Here is a 16,431-nt window from a genome sequence, read left to right as displayed (position 1 = left end):
ATGTGGAAGGCTGTGAAGGGTTTGGAGACCTACTTGGGGATGGAGATGGAGAGATAAGACCACCATCCGTTCCTTCAGGGTGGAGCACTATGGGAACCAGGGTGTGGACAAGCACCTCCTGTGTCAGGGAGGAGATGGATTTGCGTTGTCTCAGCCTCGCTGTGTTGGACGATCATCACGCAGGGCAGAGGACACTCGAGAACTGAAACTGGGGCTGGCGTGCTCTTCCTTCTCCCCCTTTTGCCCATCCCTGCTGTGAATTTGACCCATCTCCGCTGCTCAGGACCACATTGCTTGGGCACGTGTCTGAAGATGCTTTGGGAGAGCCAAAAGCAAAGTGTTGCTGGGCACGGACCCCAGTGGCATGAGGGTCATGGGTTTGGGAGAGAGGGCAGACTGTGTGAACGCATTCAAGTCACCATGGGGCTGTGAAGGGCTTTTGGACGCTTTCTAGGCAAGCGTGTTAGTGTATCGGCCATGGTTGGGTTGCAAAGCATCTTTCCTGAAACTGCCCTGTTGGGGGGATCTGGTGCTGACAGATCTGAGGTACCCGTAGCACTCTGGTGAATGCTGCCTCTGGATCCTGTGGCTTTGCATCGGCTCCCAGCTTTTGTCGGGTCTCTAGATTAATTTTTCAGAGTTAGTGTTAGTTCAGGTTAGATAAAGATAATGAAAGTTTCCTAATCCTCTTAAAGAAGATTTATCTGGCTGAATAGAAAGCTCTTGGAATATAATAAAGCGTGTATAAAACCAGGACCTAATCTTTCCTTTAATTTCAAACAGCTGATGGATATTGATTTTGCAATGAGCACATCTGAAAAATTTCTCGGCCTCGGCATGTCTCTGCGAAGCCCCCAACATGGATATGTATGTGTTTATGTATCCTTCTCATTTGGAGGAGGCAGGGTTTGATTGCAGCCACTTATCCAAGCAGTTTTCCAGCCTGGTCTTGGTGGGAGCATATTGGGGGGCACTGTGCTACAGCAGAGAGGGGAGTGCTCACCTCAGCAAGAAGGGAGCAGAGGTTTGCTGGGAGCATCCCCTCCATCCCCCTTCACTGGGCTTCTCCCTCTCTCCCTTTTAGAGTCCGTCCGTCTGCGAAGTTTAATCTGTTTATCCTGTCTGCTCTCTAATCGTGCTAATCCATCCAGTCAACACCGGTGAAGCATCCGAGTGCTTTGCACCTCATGAAATCAGGTGAACTGGCAGTGGTGCTCAGCACCCGCTCCCCTCACCCCTTTTTCAGAGCAGGGCCTGCAACGCGAGCGCTTGCCAGGCTCAGGCAGGTGAAGGTGAGATAGTTTGCATCCAGAGCGACTGTCTGGTGGTGAGGCATTCCTAACTGTGCTGGGCAAGGTTTTCCCCTGGTGTGAGGAAATCCCATTGGATCGTCCTCACCACAGCAATGACTGTGTGTCTCGGCGATGTTGCTTCTCTGAAGCATGGAGGAGCTGGGGATGCACGGTGATGCAATCACGGGACAAGTGGACCGTGCTGAGAAGTTTCTGTATTTCTCTTTCCATGTGTTAAACTCAAGCCACATCGTTTGCCTGAGTTTGCTGAGAAAATCCATCTATAGGGCCTGCCTTGCTGTTCTGTTGATGGTGGCAGCCAGAGGAGAAAATCCTTCCAGTGCTCTGTCCTCGCTTCTGCTTCAGTACAGTTTCTTGGTGGCTAAAATGTGCTTTTTTGGTGGCTCAGACCAAGTGGTGTCACCCACCAGCACCGCTGGTGGAGTCTCCACATTGACGTGCCGGGGAAGAGCCAGCTTTCTACAAGGGTGATTAACAGCGCTGAGGGATCTGGTGGGGTTGAGAACAGTCAGTGTGAGGTTAATGGTTGAACTGGATGATCTTCAAGGTTTTTTTCCAACTGAGATGAGTCTGTGATTCTGCGAACACATAACCCAGTGCTCTGTGCTGGGACAAAGGGAGTGATTTTCCAAAGACGCTCGAGCAGAGCACATGCTTTACAGGGACAGGAGCAAAGCTCTGTTTTGGTTGCAGCTCTCCTGACACTAGATATGGCCTCAGAAGTGAGGTTTGGGCCCTCCCTTGTTGAGGAGGCAGCCGTCCCGGCAGCGGTGGCAGGAGGACCGCGAGGAACAGCCGTGTACAACCCAGTGGCACACCTCGCTCGTGCCAGCTGGCCTGCGAGCAGGCAGTAATGACCAGTTAGCAACCACGTTCAGGTCAATTAATTTATATTTGTATTTTGCAAAACTAAAAGTGGCCGAATAGAGTATCGATTCATTGTCCCCGTATTCAATCGGGTTTTAATTGTGCTACTGCGGGGATTGGCCTTCCCTCCTAGCAACCCAGCGATAAATCTGCCAGGGAGTCACAGTCAACAGTAAACGTGTCTCTTATGTCGTTATTGATATGTCTCTTGGATTGGTTCATGGCAACAGCCGTTAACAAGGGTTGATAAGAGCGTAGATGGCAGGAAGCCAGAGGGTTGTTTTTTTTTTTTATCTCCCTTTTCCTCTTTTTCTCAAGGGCTGCCTCGTGACAATGGGACAGACACTTTCAGGGGCATGCGTGGTGCTTGTGGCACGCCGGTGTGTTTTGGGGAGTTAGGAACGCAGAGAGAACTGGCATTTAATCTGGTATAAGTAGATGATGAACCACCTCATCCTCCTCTTGTCAGAAACAGCTTGAGCGGAGGATGCTGTGGGGCTGGACCTCGGGTGAGCCATCCTGCCTCCAGGTACACCCCCCCACCAAGATCACCTCCGCTCCCAGGAGGTGCAAGCCTGCAGAAATGAGCTGGGAGACCTGCATCGTGCCGCAGAATGGTTTTGGTGCAAGGAATGTGGTAGACCATAGGCAGCACCCAGCCGTGCCTCCTTGGCGTGGGCCGTTTTGGGACACAGGGTATGTTTCAGTCTGAAAAGCCGAGCTCAGGATCAATGTTTTGGTCGAGGCTGTGTCTTTTGCAGACAGTGTCCCGGGAAGGAGCAAGCCTGGTGTCCTCCTCATAGCAGCAGTTGAAGCGGTGTAGCGTAGCGCGGTGTTGCTTTGACATCTACGTGCCGTGCAACACCCTGTGTGGCAGAGATCTCAGTGGTGAACCTTGATCCTGGCCAGTCGCTCCCTAATAGTGGTCTTTGACATTCCTCAGATGTCCTCTGTTTCTGATTTATTTAGAGAACCCTCCTCTGTACTGCCTTAATCCTACTCACCAGAGATTTTTCATTAAAACCTCTCCTGGCTGTCGACATTGTTACTGTTAGTTTCTGGTTGGTGTGATCCATTTTCCCATCTCGGCCTTTGCCATTTCCTCACTCCAGGAGCCAGGTTGGGTTTTGAAGGACCATGGCCTTTGCTTGCAGTTGCAGTCAGATGGTCGGTTTTCCAAATGCTCCTAAAGACGCTCTCCCAGAGTCAGTCCCACAGCCCTTGTCACATCTGCCACCTCTCAAAACAGCACAAATGCAGGCGTTGCTCTTCAGTGTCTCAGAAGCAAATTGAGTCTTTACTTTTTCCTTCTTCCTGATAACTGGCTCCTCCAGTCTCTGAAAGGGCAACCCCCCCCTCCCCGTGCCAGTGCCATTGCGCTCTTTTTCCCTGATGTAGACTGTGCTCTGGGCTCCCCTCTGCACCTCAGATTTCAGAACGGCCATAGTTAAGTTTGCTTTTATCGCCCTACCTTTGATATCCAGGCAGGAGCTGAGATTGTGATACTTATTAAACCCTTACCTGGAGGCTGTATGGCGCGTTATTAACTGCTTGGTATTTAGGTGCTGGAGAGTTTGGCGTGAAGGGAGTGTATGTGGTGTACAGAAGCAGTCTGGAGAAGGGAAAAGGTGAGAGCAAGTAACATCTGGCAGGCTGTGACCTCTGGAGCAGGCTTGTGCCCTGCTCGAGAGCTGCATCTGCACTTGGGATACTTATCCTTTACTGGATGGTTTGTTGGTTGGGTTTTTTTGTGTGTGTGTGTTTACCTAAGAAACAAATTGATAGTGAGGAAAAGAGATGAAGTGCAGTCAACATGATGCAAAATGTCCAATACAAAGTGTTGGCAGAGGTTGCTGTTGCTTCATGTAGCATGCTGGGCTGGCAAGATTTTACATACAGCTTGGATTAAGGGTTTGCAGGAATGGAGAAGGTGGTTCTTGGGGCACAGCTCTGTCTTGCTGGGTGACCTGTGGTAAGCAAAGTGCTCTCCAGTCCTGTATGTGCTACTCAGGGGGTCAACTGCTCTCCATCCTGGCAGCAGCGACAAGAGGTCATCCTGGGAGGAAGGCAGCTCCTCTCACTGAGGTCTCAAAAGGCTGAGGGCTCAGCCCAGGTCCTCCATGCCGGCCTGAGCTCATGTCTTGGCATTTTTGGAGTAAGGGCACAGATATTACCAGGCAGTGGCCGAGATTTCTGGCCAGGGTGGCAAAGATGCAGGTAGAGGAGACTCTTCCGTGCGCATTTCTCCCCTCTTGGCATGGAAACTGCTCATCAAGTGGGGTGGCAAAGGGGCTGGTGGTGTTTGGACACGTGCTGTAGCTGAGCCTGTGTTCCTCTTTGCCTCACCTCTGGGTCTAAACAAGAGTTTTGTCAACAGCTCTGTTCGGAGGCTTGTAGCTGTGGCTGGCCCTCCCTGCACTGCATGAATCATCCCAGTGGGGATGAGCGAAATGGTTAATTGAAGCAGACTTTCCCAGAAGTTGGGCTTGTAGCAGTGGGGATGGAGTGCAGGGAAATAAAAAAGGAAATCAAAGGGCTGTTAAGAGGAAATGGAAAAAAATCACTTAGGTTGGAAAGACATCTTCCCAGCAGGAGCAAGAGCCCAAAGGACATAATGTCTTTGGTGTTTAAAGTAATGTTTCCCATGTCCTTCTCTGGGGGCATATGAGCGGGGGGGAGGGAAAGGGGCCTGACATGGGCAAAGTGGTTTATTTAGCTGGATGGCACAAGAGGGACAAAATGCAAGCGCAGAGGAAAAATCAATTAGCACAAGCTCCGTTAGGAAGATCTGGGGGGAGCTGCTGGAGGGAGCAGGGTTTTTACATTCTGAGGCTGGGGGCCTTTGGAAGGCGCTGCTCTGGGAAGTGAAAGGCTCAGCCAGCGGTCAAAACTCGAGTGATCCATAAGTGTCACTCTGCCAGGGCTTTGTAACGGTGCTGCTGCTCAATTCCACTTGTCTCTGTGCCTGCAGGTCTCATGCAAGACTCTCCATCAGGCATCTGGGGAACAAACACACTTGTAGCGCCCACGAACAGGAGAGGAGAGCCTGGCCTGCGTGGCAGGGCCAAGCAAGGTGTCATCGTGGCAGCAGGAGGTTGGGAAACAATTTATTTTCCCGCGAGACAGATGCAGGATGGGATGTGGCATCCAGGCCTGGCGTGTATTTGCAGGAGCAGAGCTCGCTCCTGCCCTAGACCTGACAATATCTCGTGTTTCTCGTGAGCTTGTAAGGGTCATGGCAGGATGCTTGAGGGCATGTAGCTTGTGGTGCTGGAGAGGGAAGGTGGTGGTGATCATCACGTTCATGGCAGTGGGAGGTGTCTGGTGCCACCACCTCTGTGGGCAGGACCGTCTTGGTGAGGATGTATCCTTCACACTCCCAAAGCTGCCTCCAGCCTGTCACAGAGAGGAGTATGGCTGGTTCCATAGGTGCAGGGGGTGGCACAGGTCAAGGATGTGGCCATTTGGCCAGGAATCAGGTTGATGACAGACTCCTGAGGTGGCTCAGTGGGAAGCCAACGCGCTTTCCAGATTTCCCCAAAAAGCATATCAGGTTTTGGAGAGTGACGCTCGTGTTGCCAAAGGTGGTGGGTGAAGTCTTGCCTAGCATAGAGAGTGGTGCTCCCATGGATGGAAAGGAGCACCAGTGACAAGTGGCATATACTGGTGTCCTGGGATGGGAAAAGGCTCGGAAGGAGCCCTGCTTTGCCCTCTCTCCCTCCCTGAAGAAAGAGATGATGGGCAAGAGAGCAAAGATAGCCAAATGAGGGAGATGCGGCAGTGATGTGGCAGCGAATTTAAAGCAAAAGGGAACCCAGAGAAAGTCTGGATGGAATACCAAAGACTGAAGAAAGAAGCAACTGGAGGGAGAATAAAAACAAAACAAAAAAAGGATAAGAAGAAAAGTCCAGAGACTTGTAGAACAAAGGGAAGAGAAAAGGAAACGTACGCACACAGAAAAGCACCGAGCATCAAAAGAGCAGGAGGCAGCAAAGGGAAAAAATGAAAAAGTAATGAAGGAGTGAGGGCACGGAGAGGGGGAAGGTCTGGAAAGAAAGAGAGCCTGACTGGCAGGGAGAAAACAACACCCACCGCCCAGGTGGGCACAGCCACTGTCCCGAAAGCAGCTGGTGTGATGCACTAACCTGAAATGCAGACGGGTGTATGGAGGAGGGATGGGACGGGGACTGTCCTCGGGCTTCTTGAAACCGGTGAAAAGGAGCCGACGGGAGTGGAGGCGTCGGGACGTGCTGCCGGGACCAGCAACCGATGGAACAAAAGCACAGTGGCAGCTGATTAATTACTGAAAACAGCAAAAATGAGGAAGAGGGGGGAGAACCGGAGAATTTGTTTCCCCATTATATTCCCGAACAGAAAGAACGTTTTAGCACACGCACAAATAGGTCCCTGGGAAGCACTCTCACTTCCTAATTGTTCATAAATTTACTGACAGGTGGTTACACGGTAGGTATAACACTCTGAGTTTTGGTTTTATTGCTTTCCCCATCTCAAGGCGAAAACCTGGAGAAAAAGGGTGCGTGACAAGTGATAGGGAGATGCCACCTAGCACGGGGCCCTCAGTGCCCCTGTTTTATTTGTTCAGTGTCTCGTGAGCTGTTGGTCCCTGGCATGGCTGGATTTTGCCTTTTCTTGGATAGAGGGGTCTGTGCCGGCTTGTTGATCCCTTTGTGCTTAACTCCAATGGGTCTCATGGCTTTGCGGTCTGGTTTCATGGGAGGGGAACATATTCTGTGTCCTATGCAGCAGTCCTGGGCTCTGAAGACATCTGTAGGGAGGTTGCTTTGGGTGGGGTTCTTTTATTTCTTTCCTTTTCAGCTGTACTCAGATGGCGTGCAGAAAGACAGACAGGCAGGGGGAGAGATGTGGTCACTGGGGGAATATCAGCCAGGCCAGAAAATCTCACCTCCACAGCAGAGAGAATGCATTTGAAACAGGTGTGTTATGATCCTTTTCCATAAAAGGATCACACAAAGTATGGTTTGCGGGGGGGAAGGCTGTGAAAAGGGACACAGAGAAGTGAAAGGGAAGATCTTCCCCGAAACAAAGTGTCTGGAGAGAGTACGAGGCGACGGCGCAGCACGCCTTGGCTGGGAAAATTGACCAAAATCATTCTGTTGACCAAACTGTAGCTGTCGGTTGTGCTTAATGCATTATCTCAATAAAATCAACTGTGACGAGCCTCTCAGATTGGGCTCTAGTCAGAATGTGTTCGATCAAAGGTGGTAATTTTTGCTGCTGAGAAGCAACGCTTTGTTAAAACTCCTGACGTCGCCTCCTCGTCTCCCATCGCTTCCTCCTCAGACCAGACGGGAAGTTGAGGCGCGTTGGCACAGGGTTATGCTGCGTTTCCTTGTCCGTCCCTCCGGGGACCCGTCATGCATGTTGAGGCGAGCAATTGGCTGTTGTCTGGTGGTTTGAAGAGCCTATAGGTATCTATCTATCACCTCGCCTTATCAAAGGTTTAGGAAGAGTTCTCTTTTAATGGATTAGGAGCTAATGATGTGGAGGAGGGACATCAGTCGTGCATCAGCCATGGCGCTCACGCAGGCTCTCCGCTCCAAGTCGTGCAGCAGTAACAATCTGGCAGCTAAAAATAGTCCGGGGCCACGGCGGTGAGCGCCTTCAGTAGGGATCGGCGCTAAGGACCAGGTGGGAGATGAGTCGGTCTGCACGCAGTCGTGCACATCAGCATCACATGTTGGTCGTGTAGCGAGTGCTGACGTGCTGTTTCTTCCTGCACAGTTTAGCAGGGAGGAGGCGTCCCTGCTGGTGTGGGCCGGACCCACGCCTGCCCCGGCGAGGCAGCGGCCATCCCTCCTCCCGTTTGGGTGTCTGATAGCAGCTCGTAGCATCTCTAGCTGCTTTCATCCCCAGTTGGGCCAGCCACGGAACAGCAGCAGGGGCAAAGCTGGCAACCGAAAGAGGCCCCATGAGCACCCCAGGTGGTGTTTGGGAGAGTCCCAGGGATTTCTTGGCTGTGCTTGGGAGAGATATCCCGAGTGCGGCACAGAGCATCGTGGGATAACGGCAGCGTCACTGAGGCACGATGCCAGAGCCAGCACCCAGACTGGGAGGTGAGGGGAGGGACAGCGTTTCACGGTCTCCACGAGTGGCAGCAGAAACTACACCTGCCTGGGCCCGATGGAGAGCATGAATCAGCATGTCGGGCGGTTTGGGTCTCGAGCAGTAAAGGAAGGAGATAAATCATGGGCTTACTGTTATTGAATTTAGTGGCATCGCTTTCACATTCGATTTCTCTCACTGACTTTCTGAACAAACAAGAAATAACAGCGCAAATGTATTTTTGGGCCTACCAAACATGTATTAACTTACCCGTGATTAATATTACGCAGGGTTGATGAAAATCCTCTGCAAGCTGCTCTGGTGAGACTGCGCTGCTCCTTGCTTCCTCTGGATGTATTCTGTATTTAATTTGCTTGTCGTTGAAGTGTTTTAAAAGGAAGTCAGGACTATGAATAAGGGGGGAAAAGGGACCATGTGCTGCCATATCACTTTTCCCCCTGCACCTCCAGAAGGCCCCATCCTGAGAACAGTCATAGGCCAACGTTAATGGGATGAGCTTCAACAGGGCCAAGTGCCAGGTCCTGCGCTTGGGCCACAACCACCCCCTGCATGGCTATGGGCTTCGGGAGGGGTGGCTGGAGCTGTCTGGAGGAGAAGGGTCTGGGGGTTCTCACTGACAAGCAGCTGAACAGGAGCCAGCAGTGTGCCCGGGTGGCCAAGAAAGCCAACGGCACCCTGGCTTGTGTCAGCACTGGTCTGAGCAGCAGGAATAGGGAGGTGACAGTCCCCCTGTGCTCTGCACTGGTGAGGCCACACCTGGAGGGTTGTGTCCAGGTTTGGGCACCTCAATCCGAGAGAGATCTGGAGGGGCTGGAGCGAGGGCAGAGGAGGGCAACGAGGCTGGTGAGGGGCTGGAGAGTAAATCCTGTGAGGAGCCAGGGAAGGAGCTGGGAGTGTTGAGTGTGAGGAGGAGGAGGCTGAGGGGAGCCCTCATCCCTCTCTGCAGCTCCTGACAGGACATTGCAGAGAGGCTGGGGCTGGGCTCTGCTCCCAGGGGATCAGGGACAGGACAAGAGGGAACGGCTGGAAACTGCCCCAGGGGAGGGTCAGGCTGGGCAGGAGGAGAAAATGTTTCCCAGACAGAGTGGTCAGAGAGTGGAACAGGCTGCCCATGGAGGGGGGAGTCCCCATCCCTGGGGGGGTTTAAGGGCTGTTGGGATGAGCTGTGGGGGGATGTGGGGTAGGGGAGAAATTTGTAGAGTGGGGTTGAGGGTTGGACTCGATGATCCCGAGGGGCTTTTCCCACCTGAATGATTCTGTGATTCAGTCTTGGGTCTGGGGAGGACTTCTGGAAGGGATGAGGGCTGTGTCTGTCCATGGCAGGTCCCCGGGAATCGGCCCCTGACTATTTGGAGTTGGCTGTGGAGGTGGCTGCCTTCCTCTGGCAGCACACTCGCCTGCAAGCATTAGCCTGTACCGAGAGCATGTAGTACGGCTGTAAGAAGCAGATAAAGTCAGCACAGTGTTTGGTGTTTGGGTTTCACACACCCCCACCCACACACCCCCCCAATCCCTGGCCTGTATAGCCCTTCAGGTAGCATGAAGCAAAGAGCAGGGGCTCATTCCAGAGAAGTGCTGGGAGGGGTGCGGGTGGGAAGGGAGAGCAGCCCTTGCGCATGGCCATGATTTTGCCAGCACCCTGTGTCGTGCGCTGCCACTCTCTGGCTCCACGGCTTTTGTAGGTAAGAGCAATCGAGGGAGAGGCTGGCTGCTGTCTGGAGCAGGGGTCCTTAGGTCTCAGCATCCGCTAACTGTGCTACTGCCATCTCAGACCAAAACTGCTGGCAGGGAGGGATGGCTTGCAGGCTTGTGAGCGGGTGGCAACTTGTCTTGGACGCTGTTGTTGTTTTCAGATGTTCCTCGTAGCTGTTGGAGGTGCTGTTAGTGGAGGGGAGGGGTGCAAAGATGCTGATAATAGGGGATAAGATCATCTCTAGGATTGAGGAAGTGCCGCTGGCAGCCTTCCCGTGGCGGAGCTTGTCAGGGCTGCACCGTCAGAGCCAACCGGCTCCGCTCCGAGCGTTAACTACATTTTCCAGTGGTCGCCAGCGCACACTTTTCATTTTCGGATTGCCGCTTTCCCCTGAAGGACTCAGACAATCTCCCTCTGCTGTTACAGACTGTACTTCTATATTAATGTGTCAAGTTGCTAGGAAATTTACTGCCTTGCAGGGCCCACTGGGCCACGGAGACCGCACCACAGCGAAGACACGGCATGTCCCTGCGCGCCGCCTCTCCCGCGCTGCTTGGGAGAGCAGGCAGAGGAAAACCCATCCCCTGCCTGCACCCAGGAGGCTGCCGGGGAGTGAAAAGCTCTTTTGGGGTGATTTTTTTTTTTTTTTAATAATCCCCATGAGGCTTGAGCACCTCATGGGTGGTAGCTGCAGCTCTCCTGGTCCCCCACTAGGCATCCCCCTGTCCTTACCCAGTCTGCTCAGTTTGGACAATGATGCAGCAGCCTGAGCAGGGCAGGGACAGTCCCTGGGGGTGACAGGAGAGCCGGGGAGCCCTCACATCCCCTTCCAGGCTGTGTCTGTGTCAGCCACAGCAGTTTTCAGGTGATCATCCCGGCATCCCAATGCCGAGGGAGAGCCCTTGGCACAAGGGTTGGCCACGTGATGCCACATGAGCTGGGGCTCTTGAAATCTTTTTAGCTTGGGGATGGGGCACGGGGCATCTTTTCTGATGCTACAGGAGTAATATTTAGTTTTGGGCGGGTCGTTTTCTATCACTTTGTTTGCTCCCCAGGGCACAGGCCACTTCAGGGGCTGCGTCTGCCAGCCCGGAGCACCGGGAAGTGGAGTTGGCAAGCGGGCTTTAATTGCTTTTTGCTGGGGCTGGGGATATTTATGGGTGCAGAGATTGCCAAGTTATTTATTAGGTGGAGTATCTGGGGATAGAGTAATATAAATCACTGTGGCTGGTATTGAATGGAGCGGACGCTCAGTAATTTAAACAGCTTTAATAAATATGCTCAAATATGAGTCTTGTTGCAGGCCGTAACAAGAGCCTGTTATTGGGGTCTCAGCTGCAGCAGGGTGGGGAGGGCCGATGTTTCTGGCCCCTGCCTGGTGCAGGGGACTGGTGAGCAGAGCACTTTATGCCCGGGACTGTGCTCAGCCCTGGTCCGAGGTGTTGGTTTGGTGACACAGGGTTGGTGACGGTGCGGATGGCAGCGGGTCATAGCGTTGAGGGATCTGGTGGAGTTGATAATGGTCAGTGTGAGGTTAATGGTTGGACCGGAGGAGCTTCAAGGTCTTTTCCAGCTGAGATGATTCTTTGGGTCCCGCAGCCAGGGGTTGTGTGTTGATGGTGGTTGTGCTTTTCTTGGTGTCTTGCAGTCCCCCCTCAGATCGTCAACATCTCGTCGGACATCACCGTGAACGAGGGCAGCAGCGTGACCCTCATGTGCCTGGCCTTCGGGAGACCGGAGCCCACCGTCACGTGGCGGCACCTCTCCGGGAAAGGTGAGACCACGCTCAGGGCTCTGAGGAGGGATCTTGCCCGGTGCGAGAGGGATGGGTGTCCCCGTGGAGGTAGCTGGGGGGACATGAAGGTAGCTCATGGTTTGCTGGCAGCTTTTCTGGAGGCACTGGCCCTTTTGGTGTGTCCTGGAATGAGGGTGAGGATGCTCGTTAAGTGATGTTCTAAGTTTTCTGGGTGAAGGGTGATGGTGCCACGCGTTTGGGACATCTCCCAGGGCAGGGCTTTGTGAGCGAGGACGAGTACCTGGAGATCACGGGCATCACGCGGGAGCAGTCCGGGGAGTATGAGTGCAGCGCCGTCAATGATGTGGCTGTCCCAGACGTGAGGAAAGTCAAAGTCACTGTCAACTGTGAGTGCAAGGGATGGGGGAATCGTGGCAGGGTGGGTGTGTGTGTGGAGGCTGGTGTGACGCAGCCTGGCATCTCCGCAGACCCACCCTACATCTCGAACGCCAAGAACACGGGCGCCTCGGTGGGCCAGAAGGGCATCCTGCAGTGTGAGGCCTCGGCTGTCCCCGTGGCAGAGTTCCAGTGGTTCAAGGAGGACACCAGGTGAGGGGCCACGGAGGTGGGTGAGACTGGGGCACAGCGGGGTGGGGGACAACCACACCAGCCTCATGGCTGGAGGGCAGTGAGGTGGTGGCCGAGGGCCTTGTGCAATGAAAAGCTGAGATCAACTAGTTCTGGTGGGTCTAAGCACTCACATAATAGCCGAGGAGGCCCCAGGGTAGTTTTTCTCCTGGGGATGGTGGCTGTAGCTTGCGAGGATTAATGTGGGCTCTGTGGGTCTGGCAGGGAGCTGGGTTATGGGATGGAGAGTGCAGTGTGCTTTTGGGCAGTGTGGTGGGGCCAAGGGTCTTGGCGGGATGTGTGGAGTCCAGTGGGGGAATTGGTTGGTGGGAAGGGAGGGGGGTCCCGGGCAGGGGGGTATGATGAGGCTCTCCGAGAGTTGACATCCGCGTTTCCCCACAGGTTAGCGAACGGACTGGAGGGTGTGCGGATCGAGAGCAAAGGCCGCCTGTCGACACTGACCTTCTTCAATGTCTCGGAGAAGGACTATGGCAACTACACGTGTGTGGCTACGAACAAGCTGGGCAACACCAACGCCAGCATCATCCTGTACGGTAGGTGCCCTGCTTATTTGCAGCAAGGTCCAGTGAGGAGGAGGAAGAAGAAAAAGAGAAGGAGGAGGCCAGCAACGAAGCAGAACTGGCTGTATTTAATGTTGGTGGCCCCTCAAGGCGCTGAATGGCATGAGATGTGAGTGGCAAGGTCCTGCAGAGGGAGCATGCAACAGCTGATGAGATCCAGAGCGACCCAAGGCACGCATGGGGTGTTCAGGGGCGCACAGCAGGCTTGGCTAGCGGGTGGCTGTTTGTGGAGCCGGGGCTGTGGGTGGAGAAGAGGCTCCTGGCTGAGCTGTGACTTTGCTGGAGCACAGGGCCGAGGAGGTGGCCTGGGCTGGGTGAGCTCATGCTTTGGGTGCGTGGTGGTGGGGGTTTCCTGGGTGTTGTACAGGCAGGACTACCAGCAGTTGTGTTGCACTGGCAGCATCAGGCCCAGTGGCTTAGGCATTGAGAGCCGTGGCAGGGCGGTTTGTGTCAGGTACCTGGGCAGGAAGGTGGTTGAGGAATGGTGGCTTGGACGGCTGTCACTGAGAAAGGTGACATGTAGTTGTGGCATATGCCCATGTGAGTGTCCCAGTGGCCTTCTGGCAAGCCGGGCTTGGGCTTCGTTGCGAGGGAGAGGATGGAGTTGGGTGGCAGGCTGGAGGAGCTGTGGGGAGCCAGCAGAGTGTCCCTGTTGGCATGGACTTTGGCAGCATCAGGGCAGAGAGTGGGGGCACAATGTTGTGGTGGGGACCCATGTCTCGGTGATGGGTACCCCTATAATCCATCTGACTGGGACCGTGGCAGCAATGGGGAAGCAGTGGGTGCTGTGGCACCGAGACGTCCCCTTCAGCATTCCCGGAGGTACCATCTTGGGGGGCTGTGTCATGCCCTGGAGAGGCTTGGTGATTTGGGGTGGCGCGAGGTGCACGTCTTTGGTTTTACTTGTGGGGCATCGGTGAGCCTGGGACTCGGGGCGCCTTGCTTTGGTGCAGGTGTGTTGTAGGAGCTGGGCAAGTGGCTTCTAGAGATTCTGGGTCATTGTTGCTGTTGGGGTGGGGGGGATATGCTTGATAGGTGTCAATGGGGTGTGCAGCAGTAGGGGGGATGGACTGTCACTTGGCAAGGGGCTCATCCCGGTGGGGGGCAGTGCCAGGGGGTGCCCAGTGTTGTTCCTTAGGGAGGAGGAGGAGGGGATGCATGTATGTTTTGGGGAAGGGGGGGGCCACAGGGTCACTTGCGTGGGGTGGAGCAGTGCAAAAGTTGTGGCGGGAGGTGGAGGCATCATCCTGAGGCGATGTGAGGGGTCAAGGGGCTGGTGGTATGACAGGGCAAGAGGCCTGAACACTTGATACCGCACTGGATGGTGCCATCACCCAGCTTGAGGGACGGGAACCCTCAAACAGGAATTTAGAGAGTTGGGAGAAGGGTAAAACAGAACAGGCAGCCCGATGCTGCAGTCCACACCTGGGATGGAGTGGAGGGGCTGGAGAGCAGCCACATGGAAAGGGTTCTGGTCAGTGGTGGGTGAACGTTGGCTGGCTGAGAGGCGATTACCTCTCTGTCAGTAGTGTTGGTGTGGCTTCACCTCATGTATTGTGTGCTCTGTTAGGCCCTGCCCTCACAGAAGGATGTTCGGTTGCTTGAGAGCATCCTGAGGAGCCGTGGAGGGCACAGGGCTGTTGTCGTGGCTCTGCCTGGCTTCCCAAGGTGCAGAAATGGAGCGGGAGGTGCTGACCTCTCCTCATCCCTGCGCGCTGGGAAGCAACGGGAGTGGGGCTGTGCTGTGCCCTGCCAGGGGAGGTTGCAGGGAGATGGTAGGAACTGTGCCCTTCCTGAGAGGGTGCTCCTGGGTTTTCCCAGGCGTTGGCATGTCCTTACTGACACACTTTCATGTTTTGGTCAGGCCTGAAAGGCTCAGGCAGTTGGATGGGATGGTTGGCGTAGGTCCCTTCCAAACAAACTAATGTACTGTGGTGTGCCCCCATCCTGGTGTCCCATCCCCACGTTTCCCCCCCAGTTTGTTCTTTCTGCTCTCATGTGTTCTACACTAAGGTGCTCTTTTCTGTTCTCACGTGTTTGGTTCTGCATTCTCTCTATTTTGTAGTGGTCAGTTCTGGTCTGGTGTGGTCTGTTCTATTTTGGTCTGTTGAGCTTTGCTCTGGTGCAGTCCCTGGGTAGTCCTGTTCTGTCGGGGTTGAATCCTGTTCCAGTGTAATTTGGTCTGTTCTAAATAGCCGAGCATTCCACTCAGCTCTCTGGGCTCCTCAGCCAGAGTTCGTTCTAGTTGGTGCCAACCTCGCGTGTACTGTTGTGCTCTCGTCCTTGGATTTAGGTTGTTCAACTCTGGTCTGTTCTCCTTCTGCTTAATCTGTTGCGTTCTACCATGCCTCTGTCTTCTACTCCCTTCCTCTCTGGTTCGTTCCGGTCTATTCTGGGATGGTCTATGGTGGTGTATTCTCCTTTGTCGTGTCCTGGTCAATGCTATTCTGCCCTACCCTGCTCCATTCCAGGGTGGTCAAGTTGGTCCTGCTTGGGTCTGTTTTTTTCACCCTGGTCTGTTCTGTATGGTTGTGTTTGGGTTTAAGAAGCGGTCACGTTCTGTTCCCCTCTACTCTGGTCTGTTGTCTTGTGTTCTAATAATTGATCAGGTGAAAGCTGATACAGGCTGGTCTATTGTGGTCTGGTGTGGGTTATCTTTTGTCCTGATCCAGTGCATGCCTCATGGCTGGGGGCTTGAATCTAAAGCCTGATCACTTCCCCTTCCTTGCATTGCCTGGCAGTGGGACAGAGAGAACAGCCCTGTGTTGGCAATGGGGTGTTGCTGGTGAACTGGAAGGGTGGCATTGCTGGAGGAACAGAACTTATATCAAGAAAAAAACTTTATTAACTTTGGGGATAAAACGGTAGCATGTCAACATCCAGGGATTGACCTACACTGGGGGAGGCTGTTTGGTGCACATCCATGACCTGGCTTGTAGCTAACAAGCCTCTCTCCTACTGTGGCTTGGCCCCTGACACCTGGGCAAACCACCCCCAAGGGCAACCTCCTGCTGCCCAAATGCTGACAAGCTGCTTGCTTCTCTTTGAATAAAGGCTTCTCCTCTCCCCTGCCTCTGTGTCTGCACCACCACAGACAGTCTAAGACTGGAAGGGCAAAGAGACACACAACAGAGTCTAAGTTGAGCAGGCTGCAAGAGAAAAACAACAGAAGTCACCAGGAGCGAGGCAGGGAGACCACCAGACAGACCAGATCAGGGCCAACTGGGAGGACAATGCCAGCACCAAGAAGGGAGATGCAGTAGGGGAGAGAAGGCCAGGAGATGGGACAGGGAGGAGAGGCAAATAGGAGAGGGAGTGCAGGGTACCGAGACAGAGGGACACACACCAAGAGGACAGAGAGAAAGAAGGAGGAGACACAGAGCAAGCCCAGCGATGGGACACTCACACTGAGGGGAGGGAGCCACAGAGACAGACTTGGAGGGACACACAGAGGGACCTTGAAATGTGGAGCAAGGAACACTCAAACCACAGAAAACAACAGCCCGGGGG

The 16,431-nt window shown here is 54.0% G+C and overlaps 1 protein-coding gene across 5 annotated transcripts in view; it reads left to right on the top strand.

Annotated features, from left to right (window-relative positions):
* LOC113488505 (opioid-binding protein/cell adhesion molecule homolog) overlaps window positions 1-16,431 on the top strand; it is a 297,107-nt gene that overhangs the window by 271,880 nt on the left and 8,796 nt on the right. For all 5 annotated transcript variants that reach the window (XR_003399940.1, XM_026863708.1, XM_026863710.1 and 2 more), the window contains 4 exons: window positions 11,627-11,752; window positions 11,986-12,120; window positions 12,202-12,322; window positions 12,743-12,894. Coding sequence is in view for 4 of the 5 variants with exons in the window: in XM_026863708.1 (XP_026719509.1) it covers window positions 11,627-11,752; window positions 11,986-12,120; window positions 12,202-12,322; window positions 12,743-12,894 (534 nt within the window). In the remaining variant the exon portion in view is untranslated. The remainder of the gene's footprint in view (window positions 1-11,626; window positions 11,753-11,985; window positions 12,121-12,201; window positions 12,323-12,742; window positions 12,895-16,431) is intronic.

Source organism: Athene cunicularia (genome assembly GCF_003259725.1).
Source record: "Athene cunicularia isolate RWA chromosome 24 unlocalized genomic scaffold, athCun1 chr24_part1, whole genome shotgun sequence".
NCBI lineage: Eukaryota > Metazoa > Chordata > Aves > Strigiformes > Strigidae > Athene > Athene cunicularia.
This window is presented reverse-complemented; position numbering and strand designations above follow the sequence as displayed.